Source organism: Drosophila obscura, unplaced genomic scaffold, assembly GCF_018151105.1.
Source record: "Drosophila obscura isolate BZ-5 IFL unplaced genomic scaffold, ASM1815110v1 contig_186, whole genome shotgun sequence".
Taxonomy (NCBI): Eukaryota; Metazoa; Arthropoda; class Insecta; order Diptera; family Drosophilidae; genus Drosophila; species Drosophila obscura.
The window spans coordinates 4,364,130-4,388,542 of record NW_024542774.1 but is presented as its reverse complement, the minus strand read 5'-3'; the positions used below and the strand labels follow the sequence as shown (position 1 = coordinate 4,388,542).

General features: G+C 46.8%; 2 protein-coding genes across 3 annotated transcripts; one reads left to right on the top strand and one right to left on the bottom strand.

The window, feature by feature from the left end:
- Positions 1 to 667: 667 nt before the first annotated feature.
- Positions 668 to 2,655, top strand: LOC111077867 (calcium and integrin-binding family member 2). Of its 2 annotated transcripts, XM_022372325.1 has the most exons (5): positions 668 to 767; positions 859 to 893; positions 1,139 to 1,281; positions 1,379 to 1,501; positions 2,387 to 2,655. In XM_022372325.1, exons 1-5 carry the CDS (start codon positions 717 to 719, stop codon positions 2,602 to 2,604), a joined length of 570 nt encoding a protein of 189 aa, XP_022228017.1. In that variant the 5' UTR covers positions 668 to 716; the 3' UTR covers positions 2,605 to 2,655. The 2 variants fall into 2 exon arrangements, with proteins under 2 accessions (XP_022228017.1, XP_022228018.1); XM_022372326.1 differs by lacking the exon at positions 859 to 893 and having other exon boundaries at positions 675 to 767.
- Positions 2,656 to 3,390: 735 nt separating this feature from the next.
- On the bottom strand, positions 3,391 to 23,894 carry LOC111077871 (homeobox protein orthopedia). The gene is made up of 9 exons (XM_022372330.2): positions 23,188 to 23,894; positions 22,423 to 22,713; positions 16,104 to 16,366; positions 15,379 to 15,534; positions 6,155 to 6,359; positions 5,940 to 6,065; positions 5,102 to 5,268; positions 4,970 to 5,037; positions 3,391 to 4,864 (listed from the first exon to the last, which is right to left on the bottom strand). Exons 2-9 carry the CDS (start codon positions 22,451 to 22,453, stop codon positions 4,591 to 4,593), a joined length of 1,290 nt encoding a protein of 429 aa, XP_022228022.2. The 5' UTR covers positions 22,454 to 22,713; positions 23,188 to 23,894; the 3' UTR covers positions 3,391 to 4,590.
- Between the last annotated feature and the right edge of the window lie 519 nt (positions 23,895 to 24,413).

Sequence of the window (24,413 nt, the reverse complement as noted above, 5' to 3'; positions counted from 1 at the left end):
CAGGGTCTGGGCTTGGTCCGCGGCCGCGACCGCGACCGGGGCCGCACCTCTAAAAACGATTTTCACCGCAGCTTGACAGCGAAAAAGGCAGCAGCGGCAAACAAACCACAGGATACACGGCGCTGGCGCTGGCCCTGCCAGTAGCACTAACGGTGGGCAGAACGAGGGTGGTGGCGGTACCAGGATGGTTGTACGGGAACAAAGGGAATTAAGTCACTTCGCTATAGCCGAGGAGTCCACCTATTAGATACCCGCTACTAAGCCGCATCGTGGTTGGATTTAAATTGGAAATGGCGGAATCTGTCTTATTGGCTTTCGCACAATGCGAGCACAGAATGGCATTATGTACTTCGTAATTGTACACGGAAATAGACCTTTTGTTGGCTTGGCTTATTAGAAAAGTGAACATAAGTGTTTGGTCTGCCTGTTACATAGATTTGAGCGATGCAGTATAACCTTTTAGAGCTTCGAGCACAGGGTATGAACATGGAATGGCATGCCGTGAACACTCCTTAATTAATTTCCATGCGAATGCGGGTGCCATAAGCGGAAAAGGCGCCGCAGGATGTGTCCAGAGCGGGGCCACTGGAGCTATGCAAAGTTATGGCTGGTAGGAAGTTGGCTCTGGGCCCCCGCCTTTGGCCAGTGTCAGTCGGTTTCTGCGCTCGGGACTAACCAGTTTGGCCGGCGAAACGGCATCGGCGTGGACAAGAGCGATGGGCAACAAAGTTGTGACATTCACCGAGCAGCAGTTGGATGACTACCAGGTGGGCAATCCATCAGTTGTACTATTTGTTAGGGAACGACCTTAATTCTAACTTCAATTCATTGCCATTCTCCGCCCATTCGCTTGCAAAGGATTGCACGTTCTTCACGCGCAAGGAGATCCTGCGGTAGGCCATTTGTATCCTTATAATAAGCTAGAACTATTTCATTTCACATGACCCACACAAAGCACCACCCACCTGGCACCGCCTGCCATTGTTGGCAGCCTTCCATTGTTCAAAAACAACACAGAAAAAAAAAAAAAACAAAAAGGAAAGATACACACGCACAGACAACAGACTCGTGGACACAAAGCCTGCCATCGCATCCATCCCGAAATATGTACCTTCCACTCACACTTGGTCTGTTACAGCGTCCACAAACGGTTTCGGGAGCTACGTCCGGACTTGGTGCCCCGCCAAATGACTGAGGGTCAGGCCTCGAGTGTCAAGGTTCCCTGCGAGTGCATTGAGAAGATGCCCGAGTTGCGTGAGAATCCCTTTCGCCGTCGCATCTGTGAGTAACAAAAGACCAATGCATGCATAAACGGAGCACAGCACAGCACGCTCCACTCCCATCCTTTACCGGACTAAACCAATCATCCATTTTCCAGGCGAGGCCTTCTCACGCGATGGCCAGGGCAATCTGTCGTTTGAGGACTTTCTGGACGCTCTCTCTGTCTTCAGCGAGCAGGCGCCGAGGGACATTAAAGTTTTCTACGCTTTCAAAATTTATGGTAAGTGTTGGCCTCCTCTTTTCGGCCAAGTTGGTTGTGGTGCAGCTCCAGTTTCAGCTGCAACTTCATCCCAGCTCCGGCTCCGTGGCTGTGGAAAGGAGAGGCACTTCTGGTGTTGGCCAGCATTTTCCGCTTTTGTTTATGCATTTCCGCAGACAGTGTTCGTTATCGTTGTTGGTGTTGGTGTTGTGTAGTCTGTTGGTATCTTTCGAGAGGAGTGTGTCCTTTGTGTGCCTGGCATTTACATGGAACGCATGGCCCGCACTCGCAGCTCTGTAATTTGTGGCGCCGTGCCAGGCAAGAAGAGTTCGGTTTGTGCCGACAGTCCTTGCTGCAGGGCCAAGGTTCAAGGACAGCCATAAATTCTAATAAGCATTTTAATTGAAATTTAAATTAGAATCCTAAAAATGCCACCATAAAAGTAGGGGCAAAACTTTGTGCAAATTGATTGTGCACTTGGCACTCCAAATTAATGGCCAAAAATCCACAGAGAATACAAGTGGCACATGGACGATCAATACGCTCGAAGTGTCTTCAGGTGGAGTGCATGTAACATTTTTTTGGGTAAACTACTTTCAGAACCGAAGGTTGTCCATGCCATAGGTAGAGAGAGAGAGAATGTACTGCTCTCCAGCACTTTATTTCAATGTGCATTATTAGATTGACACAAATTGAAACGTGCAGCAAGCGATTACCTATACGAATAGACGTCTACGTAGGAGATTGCACAGCAAACTTCGTTTGGCACACATCACTTGACTTTTGTGCAAGAATATGTCAAGTTTTGTAAGACATCATCCACCCACCCAATTCCCACTGAACCCACCCACCCGAGAGTGTGTGTGCACTTACTTATATATATGAATGTCTGGCATAACTTTGCAGATTTTGATCAGGATGGCTTCATTGGGCACGCCGACCTCATGTCCTGCCTGACAACAATGACCAAGAACGAGCTCAGTCCGGAGGAGCACCAGCAGATTGCCGACAAGGTAATCGAGGAGGCCGACGTCGATGGCGATGGCAAGCTATCAATTCTGGAGTTCGAGCATGTCATCCTCCGGGCCCCCGACTTCCTCTCCACCTTCCACATCAGAATATAAAATGGCCGCTCGTTTGTACTTGTATTATTAAATTGTTTATGTCTGAGCATATCGCATAAAACAGCCATCAGTGTGATTAAGTTGGGTCCATGGCTGCAGGCTACATGCTGCAGCTACGCCTCTGCCCAATCCAGTCCAGTTTCTGACCAGTCACCAACCAGCAGGCTGCAGGCAGCGGGCTCCGAGGGCCAATTGTCGTGACAATATGCATGTCAAATGTCATGCGAGCATTATAAAATTTATAAGCCCATGTATGCAGTCGGGTCGAATTCTGGTCTGGTCTGGCCTGCACTGCTCTGCTCTGCTCAGCTCTCTGACCCCAATCGAACGGACTGGCCCCGTGTCATTGCCAATGGACAAATGCCATTCTGCCCTGTTGGCACACACAGTCAAACCAATGTATGTGAGTGTGTGGACTGTCAGAGTTTTATCAATTTTGCCAATTTTCAGCTTAAACTTGTTTGGCAGTCGAGCACTGCAGCTTGCCACCCGATCCCATTCAATTATTGTAATTGCAGCAGGATGGACAAAGGGAACGCTCTTATGCATCTTTGGGTCAGATTCAGATAAGGTGAAATAATGGCAGTCGATGCACCATTAGCAGAACAGTAGGCCTTGCCTGTTCTACCCGAAACTGTTGAGTATTCGAAACGCCCGTTTAATGTGGCTTGCATGTATGTGAGTGAGTGAGCATGATGGTGGGGCATGAAATGTATGTCCCTCTGTTATGCAAATCACGTTCAATATTTAATTTAGTTTACTATTTAATAATACGCATAATTACATACATATTAAATGTTGTTCTGTTTTTGTTTTTAGTTGGATTTAAAGTTAGGCTTATTCGATACAAGAAAGTCTATTACAAGTATGCCATAATCGTATGCACGTATATATAATTGTAGTCGTATAGTCGTATTTGTAATTTGTAATTGGTAATCGTAAACGTAATCCGTTGAATGTTTATGCACTCTGAAATACTCGTACATTCAGATTCAGAATCGAGTCGCGACGCGTCGCGTGGCGTCTGTTTGCCACAAACAGACGTATGTATTTTCCTATAGTTTGTTTGGTTTTTATTTCATTTTATATTGCATATGTTGGTATCGTATGGTTAGATCAAGTGATAGCAACTGAACAGAACAGAACGGAACACTGCCTATACACAAAAACAACAACACTTACAAACGTATGTATCTACTACTTACTTACATACATACACTCACTCCTACTAGTATGCTAAGTATGCTTAAACATATAAGTACGAACTAAGCGGAGAACTTGGAGAGAAGTTCCCTTTGCCGAAAAATTATTGTGACGTGACGCATCGAAGATGGGACGACTGTTCGCTCTTCTCTCTCTCTCTCCCTTCGCTCTCCATTCCGCAATTTAATTTTTACAATTTTCGTATACTCGTACAGTAAATATTTAGTTATATTTAGTGTCTAGATATATTGTATATGCTGGAATACGATTAGGTATAGTTTCCGTCTGGATGTGCGTGTGCGTGTGCTTATGGCTCTATTTTCGAATACATTCATTTATTTATGTGTATGCATGTAGATGATTTTTCTTTCCACCTACATACTCGTATATCGTGGGGGTTTCAACAACTCTCTTAGGTTCCTCTTAGGTTGCCGCCTCTTCTCAAGTTTTGTTTCTCGTATACATGGTTTACATTCATTATAGTCTTTTAAGTCTAAGATACACTCTCTTTTCCGGGGGGAGTGTATGGGTATGGATAAGGGTATGGGTATGGGCATGGGGATTTCCCTTTCCGGTCATCCAAGAAATCGGAAACAAACAACGAAACGCACATAAATTGTACAATACTCTAAACGTAGGGTTTTGGTTATCTTATAACGCTTCCATCGCATCCATTGCCAGTGGCTGTCAAATTGTTTGGGGTTCGAGCCCGTTCTAGAAGTCGTGGTTGCCGCAATTGGTAAAACCGTAATCCGAAAAGCTTTCGAAGCTTTTCAACAAATTTCAGTACACCGAATTGTGGTGCTCGTAGTTGTTGTGGGCGGCTGCGGCATGGTGCAAGTAGGATGGGATGGCCGTGGCATTTAGTTCCGAGGCTCGCCGCCGCAGCGCTGCAATGCTGTGTCCTCGCCACACGTCCTCGTCGGTGGCCCCATCGGTGGGCGATTGCATCGACTGGTGGCAATGGAGTCCTTCTTGCTGTTGCTGCTGCTGCGATGGCGTCGGCGGAGCCATCTGTGGGAAAAGTGGTGAAAGTTTCCGTAACTTCAGTTGTGGGCTTGAGGAAAGCTCTCTCTCTAGGGTTGTTGTAGTTACCTGCTGCTGCTGGTGAGTCTGCTGCTGTTGCTGCTGCTGTTGTTGTTGGTGAGTCTGCTGCTGTTGCTGCTGTTGGTGAGTCTGCTGCTGCTGCTGCTGTTGGTGAGTCTGCTGCTGTTGCTGCTGGTGAAGCGGCTGCAAATGAAAATGGAGTATAACAGTGGTGGGTGTCCCGGCTAGGTCCTGCAAGGAAACTCACCATGGGCTCGCCACTCAGCTCGTTCTGACTGGCGTTTGGCTGCGTGGAGATTGGCGGTGGGGTCACCGAGGAGCAACTGTTCATGTTCGGCGGCGTTGTGGCGCTCGGGGAGCCGCTCGGCCCGCAGGCTACCCCGCCCACACTGTGCTGGTACATCATGGAGTCACCTGGAGCGAGAGGGAGAACACCTCGATTAATGGCTGCCTTTGTATCTGTGATTGGTGCAAGCAGCCCAGCAGCACCCGATTCCAAGTTCCAAATTTTAAATTCCAACAAAAAAGTGTAACAATGAAAACTTTGCTGCTGACAGCCAAAAAACATGTCTCCAAAATTTCAATTAGCACAACTATACGAAACCAAATAAACGAAACAGAGGAGGAACAAAATGCCTTTGGGTATTCCTGAAAATTAGGCGACTGTCCGCTAATTGATCGAACAAATAAGCAGCCGGGCCAGCGGTCCAGCAGTCCAGCGGACCAGGGCATTATAAACCTTATGCGATGCCACACAATATTTGGGGCTACCGAAAAAAAAGTGTTATGAGTTCAAAGAAATGGTGTCGTGTCTGGTCAATTGTCGGGAGAACTGGAACTGAAACTGGAAATGGAAGTGGATTGTATCGAAAAGCAAAGCAAATAAATCGAGAGAAGGAAACGAACGACAAAGCAAAACAGAGAAATAATATTACCAATGAAAAAAACCGAAAAAGTGTCAACGCTTGTCTTTTGTTCACCGAAAATCAGATGGAAAATTTTCGGGTCATGTGATACTTATTCAAGATCATTCTGAAATGGTGAAAAGGAATGGGGAGGGGCGCAGGTGGCTTGGGAACACCTACCCAAAGCATTGAGGCCGTAGTGCTGATAGCTGCCCGCCCCCAGGGCGGAGCCCATGTTAATGCCCGAGTTGAGGCCGCTGTTCAGCGAGGAAGAGAGCGGCGACGACTGATTCAGCTGGCCAAAGCCTTTTCCCAATTGCAGCGATTAGTAGGGGGATCCACAAGATACGATAGTTAGTAGCAGTGGCGAGGGGCCTGGGCCGGGATCCACTCACCTGCCGTCATGGGATTAACGCCCACACTCCAGCGGTCGCCGCCAAACATTCCGGTGCCACAGAGGCCGTCACCCATGGCGATGTTCGTGATATTGGCCCCGAAGGGCGGGAGTCCGTGCGAGGGCAGCAGGGCGCCCGGGGTGCGGAAGACATTGGTGGTCTTCTTGCGCTTCTTCCACTTGGCGCGTCGGTTCTGGAACCAGACCTGCAAATATACAATGCAAGAAAGAATTAGCTATTGAGCGGGCATAAACTATATGAGATTAAGTAGTAGATTGGTGATTTAATTCAATTTATCCAAGTTGTTTATAGTTTTCCCTATTTCAAGATACTATACTTGACTCTCAGCATATCTGCTAGCAGATACTTAAGGGATAGTTCCGTTGTGTGTGGCAGGGCCTCTTGTAACTTTGTGTGTTTCGGCTCCTTGTTAAGCAACTGCCACCCCACGACGCACACCCCACCACAAAGTCTGCCTCCTACATGGTCTTAATCGAGATCAATTACCGTCGTGACAGTCGAAACACGTCTCGACACACACACACACACACACCCACACACATTGTACAAGCAGATTTACATGCGCATAAATTCCATATGTAAATTCTTCAGCCATAGGCAGAGAACAAGGCAATCAGTTATTTGGCGAGCTATCCGCCCAACCTCAACGCCAATACCCAATCCCTATCTCATCCCCAACCACAGCCCCAGACCCTCTCCAACATGTTCCACATCTTTGGTCATCGTCAGGACAATGCCGGGACTGGACTGCCCCTTCGATACGCTTTTGTCTTATGGCCGGAGAGGTCGAGGCGTAGCCGTAGCCGTAGACCGTGTCGGATGTGTTCTGTGTTCGCTTCAAATTGGCATTTCCATATGCATAAGAACAACGGAGCCGGGCCCCGCAGACATGTTGAGGTTTTGACATTTACAAGGCGAAAAACAAGCACTGCACTCCACACACAAGCACCGGATCGGGGGCCCAATACATATCTAGGGGCCATCTACCGAATGGAATATCTCAACTTTTAACTTTCTGCTTTTCTATGGTGGCTTTTTTTTTGCTGCTGATATCTACAATCTTTCAGCAGGTGGAAAATGAGGAATAAAGTGCCAGGCGAGTGAATGACTAGTGACATGAAAACGATTTTGCTGCCATCCAGGCATCAGGCCAGGCCAGGCCAGTTCGTTCGCATCCACATCACTCGAAAGTCGGGTTGACAACTTAACCGTTATATATATACACACACACAAACCACTAACCCATACATACTTATATGTATATAAACAGTTATATAGTAGATATTTATAAATCCCAGCATTCGTGGCAAATCTTGAGCTGTCACCGACTGTCGACTGTTTCTGTCTGAGTGCGCCAGACTAATGGCAAAGGAATACCAGGACCAAACAGAGAGCCAGAAACAGGAAAGACAGGGACAGTCAATGTACAGGAGAAAGGGAGATAGTGAGAGTGTGCGTGCGTGAGGCTGAGTGAGAAAGAAAAATGGCAAGTTTTGTGCAAAGTAACTTTGCTTGTAAGGCCTTCTGATGCTTCTGACTTCAGATGGTCCCTGGGGGGTTTGTCATATGTCGGACAATGGCAGACACCACCGAATAGCACTGAAGAAAACTCCACTTCCACTCCACTCCTCTCCATTCTTCCCCACTCAACCGAACAGAACTGGACTAAGCTAAACAGCAATGAACTATCACAGGTTGGCTAGATGGTGCACCAGGGACGCTAATGTGCCACATTGTGGAAGGGATAAAGGGACTGGGCAGGGGCTGGGCCAGGGCCAGGGGCAGGGGCAGGGGCATGGCAGGGGTACCCAGGGAAGAGTGAAAGGAGGGAAGTGAAGTCGCTGTGGTAAGGGTGTGTCGGCGACCTTGACTTGTTTATGTTTTTTACGTGTGTATGCCTCGCTCTCTATTCATTAACTTTTAATTTAATAATTTAAGACAATGTCTGACTGTCTGCCCTCCTCCTCCTCCTCGTCCTCGTCCTCCTCCTCTTCTCTCTCTTTCTATGTTTCTCTCTTTCTGCAGCTAGTTCTCTCTTTCTCTGCCACTTACTGCCTCTTTCTGCCACATTGAGTTGGGCAAATTAAATATGCTTGCTGCTTTTATTTTGCTTGCCACTTTCGTGGCGCACACGAAACACACCTACGCAGGATGGGCAGAACGCGAACAGAAAGGAGACAGAGTGGTAAGAAGAGGAAACAGGGGAAACAGACCAAGAAGAGAAAACAGCAAAAATCAAAAGTCATTGCCTTCCGTTGGCCTGGTGTAAGGCTGAGGGCGGAGGGCTGAGGGCTGAGAGAGCCATTAAATTGGCATAACGTGCATGACGTGCCCGGCACGTAAATAGGCGTTAAAATGTCGGTTAAACAAAACATTTATTTTTTATGCCCAATATCCCTCCTGCCACACCATCTATGCGACTGTTTGTATGTGTGTGTGTGTGCGTGTGTCTACTTTTATGGGAGGGTGTGTGCCGGTGACAGAGCCAAACAAAATTATATGCGTTTGTGTGTGTCTTCGTTTGCATTTGATTTGTTTTTCGCGGCTTCCTTTTTCCCCTGCCCCACCTTTTCCTTTCTTCCTTTTTGTTTTGTTTTGGTTGCGCCCAATTTGAAGCGTGAATCCAAAAATCGGTAAACAACAAAAATAGAAACCCGAAAAAATGCTCCTTATGTCGCGTTAAATTGTGTGTCTAACGGTAATTTTTTAAGCTTCACCCTTATGCATAATTTATCAGCCGCTGAGTGGCCGCCAGACTCCCGCCCCAGGAGCGCATTGCTTCACAGATTTGTGGTTCCAGGATACGACCAGAGCGTAGCGGTATGATGGAAGAGTGGAGAGGCTTGCATCAGGCCTGTAATTTCAGAGTTTGTGTCCAGGTTCTTGATTTCTAAAAATGAATTTGACAACCAGAAAGAAATGTTTCCGTTCTTGATTTCTAAAAATGAATTTGACAACCAGAAAGAAATGTTTCCGTTCCCAGTGATCACACACCACAAGAGAACACACACCGAGACACAAACCAAGAAAAATGGCTGAAACCTATGCCTCAACTACTCTTCATTGTTCAATTAAATAAGTACCAAATACAACTGAAACTTAATTTCTTTGCCAATAAACATTTCAAGCACCGAATGAATTAATGAATACTTCTGCCTGATCTGCCAAGAGGCCACCAATGAATGTCTGTTTACAAAGCTCAAGTTTTTCTATTTTTTTAGTGCTTGAACAAAGTTTCACCCCTCTGTCACTCTGTCACTCTCTCCAGGCTCTGTTTCTGTCGCTACCAGCAATCCTTCAACTGTAGACTGCGCTGCCAGACACACAAAAAACAGAAGCCGGCACAAAATTTCAGCCATATGTTTCCTACAAAAGCATTTTCATGTTTGGACTTTTAATTTTCACTTCACGTCTGACACTGCAGCAGCAACAGAACCAACAAAAACCCAACAAATAAGAAAAGACACCACCAGCAAAAAGCCAAACAAGGCAGAGAGAGAGAGAGAGGTGACAGAGAGAGAGAGGGGGGTGGGGCAACTGTTGCAAATAATAAATGAGTCAAGTTCATGAAAAAGCAATTTCTTGCGGCAGGCCGCAGATATTAGCACCCAGATCCGGAACCCAGACCCGCACCCCGGAGGTTAGACGACAGTCCAAATGAAGGCAGAAGTCAGGAATTAAGTATCGGCTAAATTACATGGCTATATGTACCTAGGGTGAGGGCTGGAAATGGGATAACAAGTGATTTGCTTTGATTTTATGGGCTGGTGGATGGTGCTGGTGCTCGCAGTGCCGCGAGGGTGCATCGTAAGGTGCGAAGGGTGGGTGTGAAAGACCCAAAGGCTTTTTATTATGAACCTGTTTATTGTGTCGCCCTGCCTGTCATCCAGCCCCTGCCAACGATGGTCCCATGACAGTCCCAGTCCCACGTCATAATGGTCTCTGTCTGTCATAGAGAACTGGCACTAGCCCATCCTCGTCGCTTGAGCCTTGTTTATGATATCTGCTCGGTTCGTTATGCAACATTAATTGCACATTATGCTTAATGGCTGATTAAACAGCTGTAAGGATAACGAGGCCAATATTAGCCAGAAGCAGCCTCAAAAGAATCCCGGTTGCTTCGAATGGACTGCAGCCCGTGATTTGCATATGACAGGCAACACAAAACGAGTGCCGATGCCAACATAGAAATGCACTTTGTCCCCAAAAAGCTGCACTCCACAGCTCAACAGCCAATTTCGAAATTATCAATCAGAGTCACAGAGCCGGATATACGAGGGTCATAAGAGGCCATACCAGTGCTCGTTCACTGCCGCGATAGTGCAGAAAATTGCAATCAAAATTCGATTAGTCTGCAGTGCAAATGTTATTCATCGTGGCCAAGAGAGGGGACGGTCGGAGGGAGGGGCTAGTGCAGCTCAATTCCAATCCCCTCTTAATAAACGATTGATTGGTAAAAGCCAGAAAGTGCAATAATACTCGTAATTTTCGGCTCGTTTTTATTGACAATTTTTGCTGAATCTGTGCTGCTGAATCTGGCCTGATTGTAGATTGGTTATTGTTTCGACACAAGTAAAAGTACGAGTATCTCTGGCATATTGTTGCTGCTGGGACATAATCAAAAATCAATTGGTCAGGTTATTGCTTTCCTTGGCCCCCTTGTGGCTGCCAGGCAACCACTGAGAGATGAGTTGGACACTCAAGAGGGTTCCCCGTCCCCGCCAAGCTGTTCCCTGGTTATTGTTGGCCTTTGATGTTGTCCTTCCATCCTTCCTTCAGGCTGTCTTCATCTTCAGCTCAAGCATCGTTTTATTATGATTATTGGTACTTTCATATCCTTTGGCTAGGACTCCGACCTCTGATCCAGCCTCGTCTCTGACTGCCGCTCTGAGTGGTTTATGGAAATCGCTTTTCGGCCAATATCTTTTCATTCTTGAGCATATAAAAAATGCGTATAAATTCATAAAATGTTGTCCCCGCTCAGCTTTCCCTCTCTCAGACTCCCTCCCATATACACACACACACACACACACACCCAAACACGCACACACAAATGCGAGTCGATTTATTTTATGTTATCCTTTAAATCCTGCTTTACGAGTCGGCCCCGGCAACACTTGCTGCGAGACCCAAACCCCCCAAAACCCCTCCCCATTTCCATTCCCAGTGCCAAACCCCCCCACGGAGCAGGGGCCAGTCCGCTGAGACTGGCTCAAAGTCTACTATGCCCGTCTCTCTCTCTCTCTCTCGCTCCACACTCTCCCTGTAGCCGTAGCTCTCTCGCTCTCTCTCCATTCGCTTCACTTGGAGAAATGTGTCGCACTGCCCTTTGATAGAAATCATCAAAGTGGTTCTCTGAGGGGTTGTTTGGTTGCGGGGGAAGGGAACAACAGCCAATTCCTGACGAGTACAACTTTTGATTTATGAAATAGTTTTGAATATTTGCTAGATTTCATTTCTTTCATTTCGATTTGGGGGGTTGCCGGGAGCCACTGCAGCCTCCACGTTCGAGAGGGTCTGTCGGTGCGTGGTGTGACGGAACAGGCGATGCAACCCCCGAAATTGTTTTTGGTGCATTCGTGGAGCATGCGCAGCTCCACTCCACTCCGCCCCATCCACCCCGCTCCACTCCTCCTCCATCTGCCTCAGGCTTGCTCTGGTTTTTCTTCTCTTGGCCTTCTCGGTAAAGTTTTTCAACCTTTTTTCGTGAATAGGTCCGTATGGGGGAGGGCTGGGGCTCTTGTCATTCTATCAATGGCAGCCTCAGTTGGAGCAGCTTATCCCGGATAGAATCGCCAACCCCCAGCTCCATGCCAGCGCCGTCTGTGCCCCTGTCCATGGGATGCGGCACTTTGGCACGCCATTTTCACACAAACATTTCAATGAAAAGTATCAACGAAATTGCTTTTGGAATTGCTTCATATGCCATAAACAGAATGCGTGCCAGATTTCCTTGATGCTCTTTATGTGCATTTTATAGAGGGACCCACGCCCTGGCCCCCTGGCCCCCTAGTCTCTTGTGTCTCTGGGGTTCTGGGGTCTCATTTTAAAGCTCTCCACTAAATTTTGCCCGTCGCCAGGCCCACTTCTCCATTTCCTTTTGCTGCTGCCGCTGTTGCCACATTTTTCTGTTTGTTGCATATTTTCGTTTTTGGTATTTCAATTAAAGTTTAATTAAATTTTGCGATGCCATGGTTATACCAGAGACGACCCAGTCGCCTCAGGACCCGCTTTGAGGACTTCCTCGTTCCAGCAGAGCCCGCCCTTTGCCCTTTGCCCTTTGACTCCCCAGCTCCTTGCCTGAAATTTTAATAAAGATGTTCGCTTTTTATGAGAATATCTAGTCTAATTTTTGCAAAATATTCAGATATTGGACGGTCGTCGCGTCATAGAAATTCAGCTCATACTTGCTCCGTCCCCATCCAGCCCCATAGTAGTGGTAGGGCACCCATCCTCCAAAAGTCAGTGGGCTATTATTAGAGGGGCATTAAGCGGCTCAGCAAATAAATTAGTTCTGTCTGGAGTCGAGGCAATAATTTATCAATGCTCGCAGTGGGAAGGAAACTCGTGAAGGAGCTCGGACGGCACTGGATTGGCCCAAGACGCGACTCGTGTTGTCTGAATGCGAGTCCTGGACTGGCCCTGTGGCTTAAGCCAATCGATATTTGCTTACTCCTGCTGAATCACCAGAATTCAGCAGAGTTTTGCTGTATATATGTTTGGTACATTGTACATACATATATGTATAATATTTTAGGATAGTCAATGGAATTTAATTCAAAAACGCCTTTCAGTTCGAATCATGTTAAAAAGGATAACATCCAAAGAGATTCTCAGAAGAGAGGAACGGCCGATTTCCAGCTCTAAGACTGTGATTAAATGCGTTGCCAAGCGGCTGATTGGCTATGAAACTTCACTTTTCAATAGCATCTCTTGCCACTTTCACCTGCAGGGTCCTGCGCGGTTGCTTGGCAAATTAATCATGTGAGAAATTCATTTAGTGCCCAGACACACACACTGGCACGTGCTGGGACGCCGCTCGCCCCACCCCCTCAGCCTGCTGTGACCCTGCCGCGTTGCAACAAATTAATAAACAAACCAATAAATGTTAACATTGCAGACAAAGCCATTACAATGCCTCTGACAATCTCGCTGACAATGCCTTTGACAGTGGCGAATCATGATAAGTCAATTTTGCGGGTCATCTTCCATCCAAATTCAGTCCGGCCCAGTCCGCTCGCCCCTCCCGTGGAGATGTCACGTGTGACGAACAGATTGTCCCGGACCCTGACCCGAGGCCACGTCCCGGCCACGTAAATTGTTCAATTGCTGCTGTGAAAACACAAATTAACAATTGCCGGGGAGCCACCTCCTGCTGCGCTCAGGCCTGAGCTTACGACTGTGTTAATTCCCTCCACCCCCCCAGCCTACGCCCAGCCCACGCCCGATCCGATTAGGAAGGAAGAGATACACTTCGCTCTGGCTTTTATGTATTTATTAAATTATATTTACCATAAATGCTGCTGTGTGCCTGTTTGTGTGTGTGAAGAAACTCCTCTCTCTGTTAGCCAGTCGGCAGTCGGCCGATACGTGAGCCTCATAACTTATGCACCTGCCACCCCTTCACCGTCACATGTGGAGCTTTGACTTGATTTTTGTGGTTATAAGGGCAGGCAGAGAGGTCTGGCATTTAGCTGGGTGGAGTCAGCAGGGAACGGGAACGGGAACGGAGGGGCTGGAGGCTGTCTTTATGCCGTCATTAGCTGCAAATCCTCGTAGATTGATTTAGGGCCAGACGTGTGTGTGCATATCGAATGAGGGTCGGACCTCTTGCAAGTGTGAAAATACCTCCAATGCTCCAAGGAGCCACTAAATGTGTTATTTCTGTCTGCCACGGCCACTGGCACTGCCACTGCCACCGGCAATGCCACATCCACTGCTACTAACAGCGGGCCAACTTAATTTATATGCTAATTTTATTAAACAACAATCCCGAAACTAATCCAACGGCCTGACATCCTCTAAGCCGCAACGACAACACAAAATCAAACATTAGAGCAGCGGGATAGCGGGCCAGCGGTGGAAAGAAGAACAGCAGCCAAAGGCCGACGGCAACTGCCTTCAGCTTTTAGCCACCCCGCCGCCTGCATCATCCACCCTCTCCCGGTGTCAGTCACCTGCATTGTCCCTTGGACAGCCGGATGGGGAATGAGCATGGGCGAGCGCGAGGGCGAGGGGGAAAAGCATTAACGGGCAACACTGATACGCAATTATTAAAACAATTTATCAAAGTAGAACACATCCGGCGGGTTCGTACAGGCGTAGGTGGTGGGACAGGATCATCATGAAGGTGTCGCCCGCCCCCGCAAAGCAGGCAACAGTTTCTCCGCTCATGGCTAATTGTTTTAGCCAGAGCAACAGTGACTGAAAATCCTTCTATGGCCAATAAGACAAAGTTTTTGGCATTTATTTCAACCGCAAAACAATTCTCGGATTGCTGCTGTGGCTGGCTGGCTGGCTGGCTGGCTGGCTGGCGAGAGAAGTAAGCACAACCGGATACGGAAGCTTAAATACAAATTTAATGAAGCAGTAAATTCGATTGTCCCATAAACAAAGTCCCGCCCGCATGCAAAGAAGCCCCGCCTAAAGAAGAGGAGGAGAAGCAGGCACAGAGACAAGGATAATGGCATCACCAGCAGCAGCAGCACAGGGGAGCCATGCCAGCCACAAAAGGATAATGCCCGTTGTGCATGTGTGTGTGTGTGTGTGTGTATGTATGTGTGTCTGAACTTCGCATAAAAACTTTTGCAAGAGAGATGCCAGAGCGAAAGAGGAGGGTGCCTGGGTGGAGGTGAGATCCTGAATGCCGGACTAAATGTGACTTTATGAGCTTTAATAAAGTATAATTTTGGGCGCTTAAATGGTGTTTGGCGGCGCCTCCCAGCAGCCTAGTGCGTCGTAAACTGTTGCAAGCAAAACGGGAAAATATCCACACGAATGGAATGCGAGCCACAGTCCCCTAATCCGTGCTCACTTGGCTGCTGCGGTTTTGTGCAACACAAGTGAAACGTCATGTCAGCCCCAAAAACGTACTAAACCGATTTCGGAGAGAGAATCACCTGACAGTCGTCGAACCGCAGGACAAAACCACGTAAACTTTACTTGGGCAGGAGCAGGGGTAAGGGTAGGTGTAGGGCACTCACCTGGACGCGGGACTCGGTGAGGCCGATGCGCATGGCGATCTCCTCGCGCATAAAGATGTCCGGGTAGTGGGTCTTCGAGAAGCACCGCTCCAGCTCATTTAGTTGGGCCGGGGTGAAGCGCGTGCGGTGTCTCTTCTGTTTGTTTTTGTCCAGGAGCTGTGCCGCGAGAAGCCAAAAGAGAAAAGAGAAACATACGTGAATGAGATGATTGTGGCGGTGTAAAGGATATATCTATGTATCTTAACTACACACGAACTAACAGGGAATGCAATCTACAAGTACAGTACATTAACTACAGCTACAGTAGTACAGAACAGTACAGAACAGTTAAGAGTAGGTGGAGTGGATAGGATTGGAGTTCTACGGTTCAAAGTATGGAAATCAAGGTACACTTACTTTTGGTTTTTATGTGATTAATATTACGAATATGAATCATGGCAGGGCACATTTAATAGGTTCATTACACAATTCAGAACACACACATTCACGTTTTTGGAAACAGATTTGCGTTTTGTATCGAATTTCGAATTGAATTGTATTTTTTGTTTGTATTTTTGTTTTTTTGGCATAGCAGAGTAGTATTTGAAGGGAAAATAAACATCGAAAAGAACATGGATTATTAAAAAAGTTTGGTATAAACTATTGTATATATCTAGCACTTTCGCTCTCGCTTTTCCTCACTCTCTCGCTCCCTGTCTCTCTCTTGCTGAAGCTAGCTCTCTCACCTGATCCTGTTGCTGCATGTTGGTGTTTCCGCTGCCACCACCGCCACCGCCACCGCCGCCGCTGCTATTGTTGTTCGCGTTGTCGCACAGTCCGCCGGAAATGTGTAGGCGCGCCACGCCACCTCCGACAGGGAGTCCAACGCCGCCTCCACCTGCACCGCCGAGATCGGCCAGATTCGGAGCACCGGGCAGCTGTCCAAAGCTGTTAACGCCCGCGTGCAGCGCCGTCAGTGCGGCCTTGGGCAGATCACAATCCTTGGGACCTGCAGCGAGATGACAGATGGTACATGTAGGTACACAATATTAATGATCACCTTTTTATGTGGCTTAATATAAATTTCGTATGCTACAAATAAAGAAAGCTTCGGATGCTGATATGGAACTCAAAACATCTAAATATGTATTTTCTCTCCAGTGGGACAAAATGTGGGGTGCCCTGGCCAGAATTTGCTAAGGCAAAACCATCTGTCCTCTATCGCCCATCATTCTATATACTCGTATTTATGTCTGTCCGCCCATCTGCCCCTTACTTTCGTTCAAACACGTTTATGAAGATTACTAGGTAGAATCTCCATATATAGTTGAGATATAAGTCAAAATAGTAAATAGTTACAAATTAGAATAGTATTTCTGTACAATCTTGTCTACTACCCTTATTAGATATGTATCTGTCACAGTCACCAGCTATCTGTCTTATCTCCAGTTGATATTCTCAAAAAATACTTTCGGAATTTTTCGGTGCACAAAAATGATTTACATTTGCTATTATATGCTTCAAATAATGCTGGGCTTCGTGGTCAATTGTTTAATTTGGACCATGAATTTGGTGAGCGCGGCAGCGCACTGGATAATGTGGAAACTCTTTTTAGGGGCAATGGTTCATGCTGCCATCGGTGCCGTTCTGGTGATCTGCAGTTTACTTTGGCGGGGAGATTCTGTGCGCCCTCAAAATAGCAAGGTGCAAAGCAGCTGCAAGGCCGATCCAAATTGTGATGAGCAAGCAAACCAACAGTCCGATATAATATTGCTTAAAAATCAGGGGCTTGCCGATAGCTCAACGTTAGTATTTGATGGCTCAATAGCTTACAATGGTCCACTGATAATCCCAAATCGATCCACAGATGTTAGCCGTATCGATGGTGTAAAATATTATATTGTAAGCCCGCACACCCGCACAAAAACACACAACACACGACACTCGATGATGAAAATTAATTTTGAATGACTGAATTGTTGAATCTTTAAATTAAATCACTGGAAGTCTCTCGAGGGAGGGATGTCTAAGCGTCTGTCTACGGGAATTAATTAATTTGTTTGGTATCTACGCGGGGCTCTGGTTGGAAGCGGTGCGGTAACGACCTAGAGTATTGCTCGGACCGAACTGCGGCGATCGGATAAATTGAATTTTTCAACAACCTGTCATTCAGCAGTGGAAAAAGATGCCAAAAACAGTCACGAACGAACGGGTGAGCCATAGAGAGTGAGAGAGAGCGAGAGCGAGACAAACAACAAACTGAGCTGCCATACACACAGATATAGATACAGCAGCAGACGCAGATACAGATACGAGACAGTGAGTGAGCGAGAGAGTAAGTGACTGGTAGCCCCTTTTCATTTCCTACCTTTTGGTCTCACTTGACTACGTAACGTATTTGTATTTTGTTTTATTCCCATTTCATTTTTACGTGTATCTCATGTCAGTCAGCAGCAGCGGCAGCGGCAGCAGCAGCATCCCTCCCGAGAGATGGATGCAGAGTTGGCCAGAGTCGGAGGCCGCATCATCTTCATCGTACGCCTGGAATTTTTAACATGTACGTGTGAGAGAGACTCCGGCTCGACCCAACTCTTTTTTCCCCCTTTTACCTCACTTTGATTGTTGCTGTTGCCTTTGCCTCTGCCGCTGCCGTTGCCGTGTTCAATTGTTGCTACAAGTCAAACATTTACTCATCACCAGTGGACGCGAACTCTCGTCTTGTCCGTAGAGTTGCGCACAACCTTTGTCGGAGAGGGGGGGGAAATGGACCAGGGACCTGGGACCTAGGACTGGGCTTGAGGCGGGATGTTGTCATGATTGTCATTTGATTGTGCCCGAAGTGAAGGTGTAGGCGGCTAGTGGGCGGTGTGCAATTTCCGATGAAAGCGAGGCCAAAATGCAAATCCCTCTAAGCTGGAAAAAATCTGTCCGCCTTGATCCGACTCTCCTCCATTTCGCTTCGCTTCCATCCTCCCATCGCAACCAGCACTCCAATCCCAATCGCTCCATTGCCGACTTTGATGTTGTCGGTGGCGGGTATGGCGGCCCTCAATGATTTTTATTGTTTTCGAAGCGAACTTGTTAAAATTTCGGCAACATCAGAGGCAAATGAATCGTAGTGTAGTCGAGATCCGAGATGCGAGATCCCAGATCCAAACTGGAATGCAGTCAACAGGTGAACGAGTGCAGCCCAAGACGCCGCATAAAATCATAAATATAAATAGCAGCAAATAAAAGATATGGACTCGCAGTTCAGCCACCAGAGCTCCCCTATAATGGTTTTCTGGTCACAAGCGACATTCCCTGTAAGCCGCTTTTGTTGTTGTCGCCGGAGAAGGCGCTGCTGGGGAAGTGCTAATTTTTACACATACACCCAGTACGGCTACTGTTCATTAGCGATTTTCAGATGGTGACGTCCCCAATCGTTCCCCATCAGCCAGCCGCCAACCCCCACCAGCACCCCACCCACCGGAAGCTGCATAAAGAGCGCTCCATATCGAAGAGGTGCCTAAGCCGGGTCACCGCAACTGCAACACATTGGATTGAAGACGGATGGAGTGCAGATTTCGGCTATAATACAAGGCTTTCTGCCTTGTCAGCTCCCACCCCTCATCATGGCTGCTATATACATATTTTCAGAGCATTACGCAGCACGCACAGTAAAAGGCAGTGAGGGGGGAGGGGGGCAGCCAGGTGAGCACAGGGGTAAAGCAAATTCAAACTCTGCTCGTGATTAGTAAATTTAAGGCGCGGTGTTAGGTGCGATATCTCCATCTCAACATCCATCCATCTCTCCATCGGAACATTCACGCTCGATGGCCACATCTCAAACATGTATCTGTATCTACGTTGTAGAGGGTAAACGACGTTCTGTTGCGCTGATGCTCCAAAGAAGTGCGACTTTTAACATCCAACTGTTCCCGCTTCCTTCTGTTTTCTCAATTCAAATCCACATAGACAGCGTTTGGGCCACGTTTGGGAGCCATAAAATAGCGCCACTTCTCGAAATCGCACTTCCCTGGCAATGGGCAGACAGGCATCGCCATCGCTATCCCCATCGCCATCTCCCCTTACTCTACCGACTGTCCAGCCGCTCGCTCGCTCCGTCAATCCGTCAGCTAGTTAGTTGGTTAGTTAGTTCTTTGGACCAACTTTGATTTTTTCACCTCGTCTTTTACAGTTGTAACACATAAATATTAAAAAGAAAACACATACGAGTGCTGCCCTAACTGTGCATTGAGTATGCAGATCGAGCAGAGCAGAGCAGACAGGGACGGATACGGAGACGGAGCAGCTACGCATGTATGTAGATCCATTCCTGACTGCTGTAAGCTGTGAGGTCTTTCAGTTGGTTTTCCCCCCCAAAATATAATATATTAAATACCATTTTTATACACATCTTTCCTGACTTCAGTTATTGCCAGTTGCTGATAGACTGTTAGACTAAGCCAAACTGCGTTGTCTTAGAAGAATTTTGTAGAGTTTATAAAGAACATTTTGGAGAGCCTTTGCACCCAATACTCAACCAAAATCAAATGTGGCTCCTATAGATGAAATATTTCACTAGCCAACATAGATTACACCTGATCACACCTTTTATATAATTTTATATGGCAAAACACAAACTCAAAATAATTGCGATGTTGCCTAATGGAACCACATATTCAAATCAATCATAGTAACATAGTTATTCAGTTAGCAACACACAGAGGACATTAAATTATAGGTAGAGCTATGACAATCAAACAAACCTTGAACCACACATATTCACAGCCTCATCTGCAGATACAGAACAGATACAGATACAGATACGTATACGGATGCACAGATACTCTCGTGCGATACAGATGCATTTACACCTGGCCTGGAGCGGACATTTTAGTTGGTCTCTGGTCCAGACGAGGCCAAGCGAAACGAAACGAAATGAAATGAAAACCGCACAAAGCGATTAATTAATTAAAATTGGCAAACATGAATTTATCGCGCAAGCAATTTGCACAATTTGCGCAAATCAGTTTGTCTGTTTTGGGAGAGAGCGCGAAATGCAAATATCTGCCACAAAATGTACGGACGAGGACGTGACCGAGGACGAGGACAGGCTGGACTTGACCAGGACAGGCCAGGCCAGGCCATGCCAGGACGAGCCTATGCACCTCTATGCATCTCCCCCTCTCCTCTAGTCATCAGTTGCATGTGCAATGTGCATAATTATTGAAATTTGGAAATTGTGCGGTTTTTAGCAGCTGCCTACCAGAACATAGGCTCCGGGCACCAACTCCAACTGCAACGAAGGCTCCGGCTCTGGCACTAGCTGCTCCAACAACAAACCGCAACAGGGAACAGAATCCGCAGCAACCGCAAAACATTTCAATACAGAATGGATGCCAGACCCCACAGTGGCGTGGGCGATTATGGTTAGGGGGCTTGAGCACATATTTCACTAGCTCCGGCCACCGCAAAAATACCGGCACACAACCAGCGCCACTGAGCGTGGGGTACTGGGCAAATGAGGTTTCCAAGAAGGAGTATCCGCGAATTATAGATGCAATAACGAAATTAATTTAATTAATGCGAAAAACACGAAAAACTTCAACCGAAAATGGAATAAAATGCGATTCAAGTTTCATTCGCGCGAGTGGAAATGGAGATTCAGAAGGGGGCACAGAGACAGAGATAGCGACAGAGAGGCAGAAGGAAAAGTTCTCGCATTTCTTTTGCATGCAAATTGTCTTAATTGTGTGTACTCCCCCATTCCCCACCAATGGTGCGCAGGCACCCAATATGCAAATGTTGTCGACTGCCCTGCAAATGTTGCCAGTCCTCTGTATCCTGCAGCCTCTGTTTGTTGTGTGGGCCCAAAAAGGGCTTACGAAATTTATTATGGCTACCCCTTGCACTGCAGGCGGGATTTGGGCAGGAGATTCCGCAATGCGAATCATTGAAATTTATAGTTTTCCAGGCGGCAGAGTGGGGGCCAACTTAAAGTCCCATTAAAGATGACTTTTCTCACCGATAATTCAGAATTTTGCGAATCGCCTAGATGGTTCGACAATCGATTCGATTCCCTCGATTGGTCTGAATAAAGCACTTCGTTGCATATTTTTCACACTTGCCCAGCAACTATAGAAAAACGAGGATACGCGGTGTGGCCCAGCGATAACTGGCGCGTTAAAAACGGCAATAAATTAATAAAAGTAATTAATTACAACGCGCCGAAGGATCCGGGGCCAGCATCGCTTTCCGGCTGGCAATAAAAATTGAATAAAAACGCAAACATAATTCATTCATTCATTCAGAAATTCACCCGCACAATGGACTGCAGTCGGAGGTAGTGGTAGTGCCGGTGCAGTCAGGGCTAACAGCAAATTGATTGCCGAAATTGAAAGTGCTTGAACAATTGGTCAACAATGTGGGGAAATCAGTTTGTTTGCTGCTTATTAATATGATTTTGCAATATAATTATTAATATATTCATACGTATTTGTATGTACATGCATATGTGCTTGGCGCCAGAACAGTTTGATAATTATGTGCGTGCGCCCGGTGCGGCATATTTAAAAGAGCAATTATATCAATTAACACACACACCCACCCTGAGAATGGCAATGGCTTGGGGCTATGTGGGAGTGGGAATGGGAGAGGGAGAGGGCCTGTCGAGTTAGTTAAATATACAACTTAATTATTGCTAAATGCACGCGACAAGCGGCCCAAGCGCCAGCTGGTTAGACGTCTCAATTATAGGCCATTTAGCAGATGAAAATCGGAGATGCCAATCGGAAGATCGGAAGTAACTACACCCCACCCCACACCGATACCCATACCCATCCCCACTACTCATATAGAAAGATACACGCCTGCAGGTGTGCTCAAGAAATTAGTTTAATTATGGCCAAGCGGATGGAAAGGGATGGAATGGGTTGGGATGGGATGGATTAATACACACGTTATTATATATTAGCGTAATTCACTTGCCGATCTTAATTACAATATTATACGCTACCCCCACTCGCCACTCTTCGCCCACAGATTGGAGCGGAAAAACTACAATACAAAGCGATTACTTACCCAGCACATTGGCCCCAAGATTGTTCAGCATGTTTGCCGAGAAGTTGCGTATGGATAAAGTCGACAGTTTGTCGCCTTTTGCTAGTAGCCCGCTTGAATAGTTAAGATCCAATCGCTTCAGTGTCCAATTTCGAATTCAATTTGATTGAATCGAGAATCGTGTTCGGTGCAGAATCCCCACTGAGATTTGCTGCTCGTATACTCGTCTATCACAGTACGTTGATGGTCGCCTTCATCTTCAGTTCGATTTACATTTCAATGGCTGGCTGCTGTATTTCCAAACGGGTGTGGCTGGAAGCAAATAGAGCTGTTAGTAGAAGGAGATAATATGCCTAGAAGAAGCAAACCCATGAGTGTAAGAAGAACCCAAATGTCAGCTGTGCAAGATGATCTAGGTGATCTTAAATACTGATTCATATAAAAAGTAACAAAAAAGTGGTGGCCACAGCGTTAAAACTATTAGAAATCCTTTCCACTCCTGTCCTACAACTCATGCTGGATTCAAAAACAAACAAACAAATATCTCTTCAGCTATTCAGCAATCTTAATTAATTCCTTACAGACATCTTCTATATTCCTACATTTAATTGTAATTGGTTTGTCACCAGCGCTAACCCTCATCATCCTCCAGTTCCGACCAATTCAGATAATGTTCGATTCCCTTGAAAACTAAATCCATTTCACTTTCGTTAACCACAGCAACTTGTGCAGACCTTCGATTGTTTTTGCATTGACTTTTATTGCTCATTTTGGCCAAGAACTTACCTACGTGGAGATTGACCTCCTCCGTCGCCTTCTGCTGCTGCTGCCTTTTTATGTGTGAGGGTTATGGGTCAGAGTTCAGTTCAGAGTTCGAGACTGACCAGAACAGGCTAGAGCAGACGGCAGAGACGCTCAAATTGCCATAGTAAAATTAATTAAATGCCTTGACCATAAAAAAGCCAAAGAAATTAAATCGAAGTCACTTGGCCGGAAGTTGGAAAGTTTCCTTCGGCACGCACACAAACACACGCACATACACACAGAGAAAGGCATGCACAGGTAAAGCACGCAAGGAAACGGAAGTTGTATCGTTTATTGATGAACAGTTTGACCAACTGACAGCCGGACAGCAGGACAGCAGGACACTGTCCAAGAGGCGGACCCTGCGTCGTCCTCCTTGTCTTCTACGGGTGCGGTCTACTGCGCTTGTTTTTCGGTTTTGTTTTAATTGATTGCGCTCAAAATCTTTGCCGTCAACATCTTTGATTTTTCGCACATTTACACTTTTATAAATCGTGGTATTTGGGTCTCAGTAAATCATTGTCGATCTGGGGAAAGTTTCTGTTAAGTTTAGCGACGGGTTTTGAGTAAGGGTCTGAGTCTGAGCTTGAGTTTGGGTTTCGGTTGTGGTAGTGGTTGACGTGCCGGAATGTAACGAAACGGAGCTGAACGGAAACGACCGCGTAGCGCTGCCAAGGCGGACTCGGTTGCATTTGAGACAAGCGCGAAAAAATCAAAACGAATTGACTCCAGCTCTGATAACGTCGTCGACGCAACATCGACGCTCCTGCGCACTGGTGTCTGGTGTCTGGTGCCACACAGCTCTGGCAACCCGAACCCACCCCCATCACCGGACTCGGATTGATTCAATTGAGACACTGTTTATCTTTCGCCTCCTCCGCCCTCTGGCGTTATCCTCCTGCATTGCAAAAAAAATCAACTAAAAAGAAGCCACAAGCAATCGGTGAGCGAGAGAGAGGGACAGCGAGAATTGCCAGCTGCCATCTTGCTTTCTGCCATATTCCACGCCAGAGCGAGACAGCCGGTAGAGCTGCGTGCGATAGGCCCCGCCCTCGACTGCGCTGTGTATGTGGGAGAAGCATCGATAGAGAGAGAGAGCTTGTACCGGGATGATTACTCCAGTTTTGGCGCCCTTTTCGATAGCCAGTCCTTGGTCCTATCGATAACTGATACCTCCCGAACCTACCAAATCCACCCACAGCGCTATT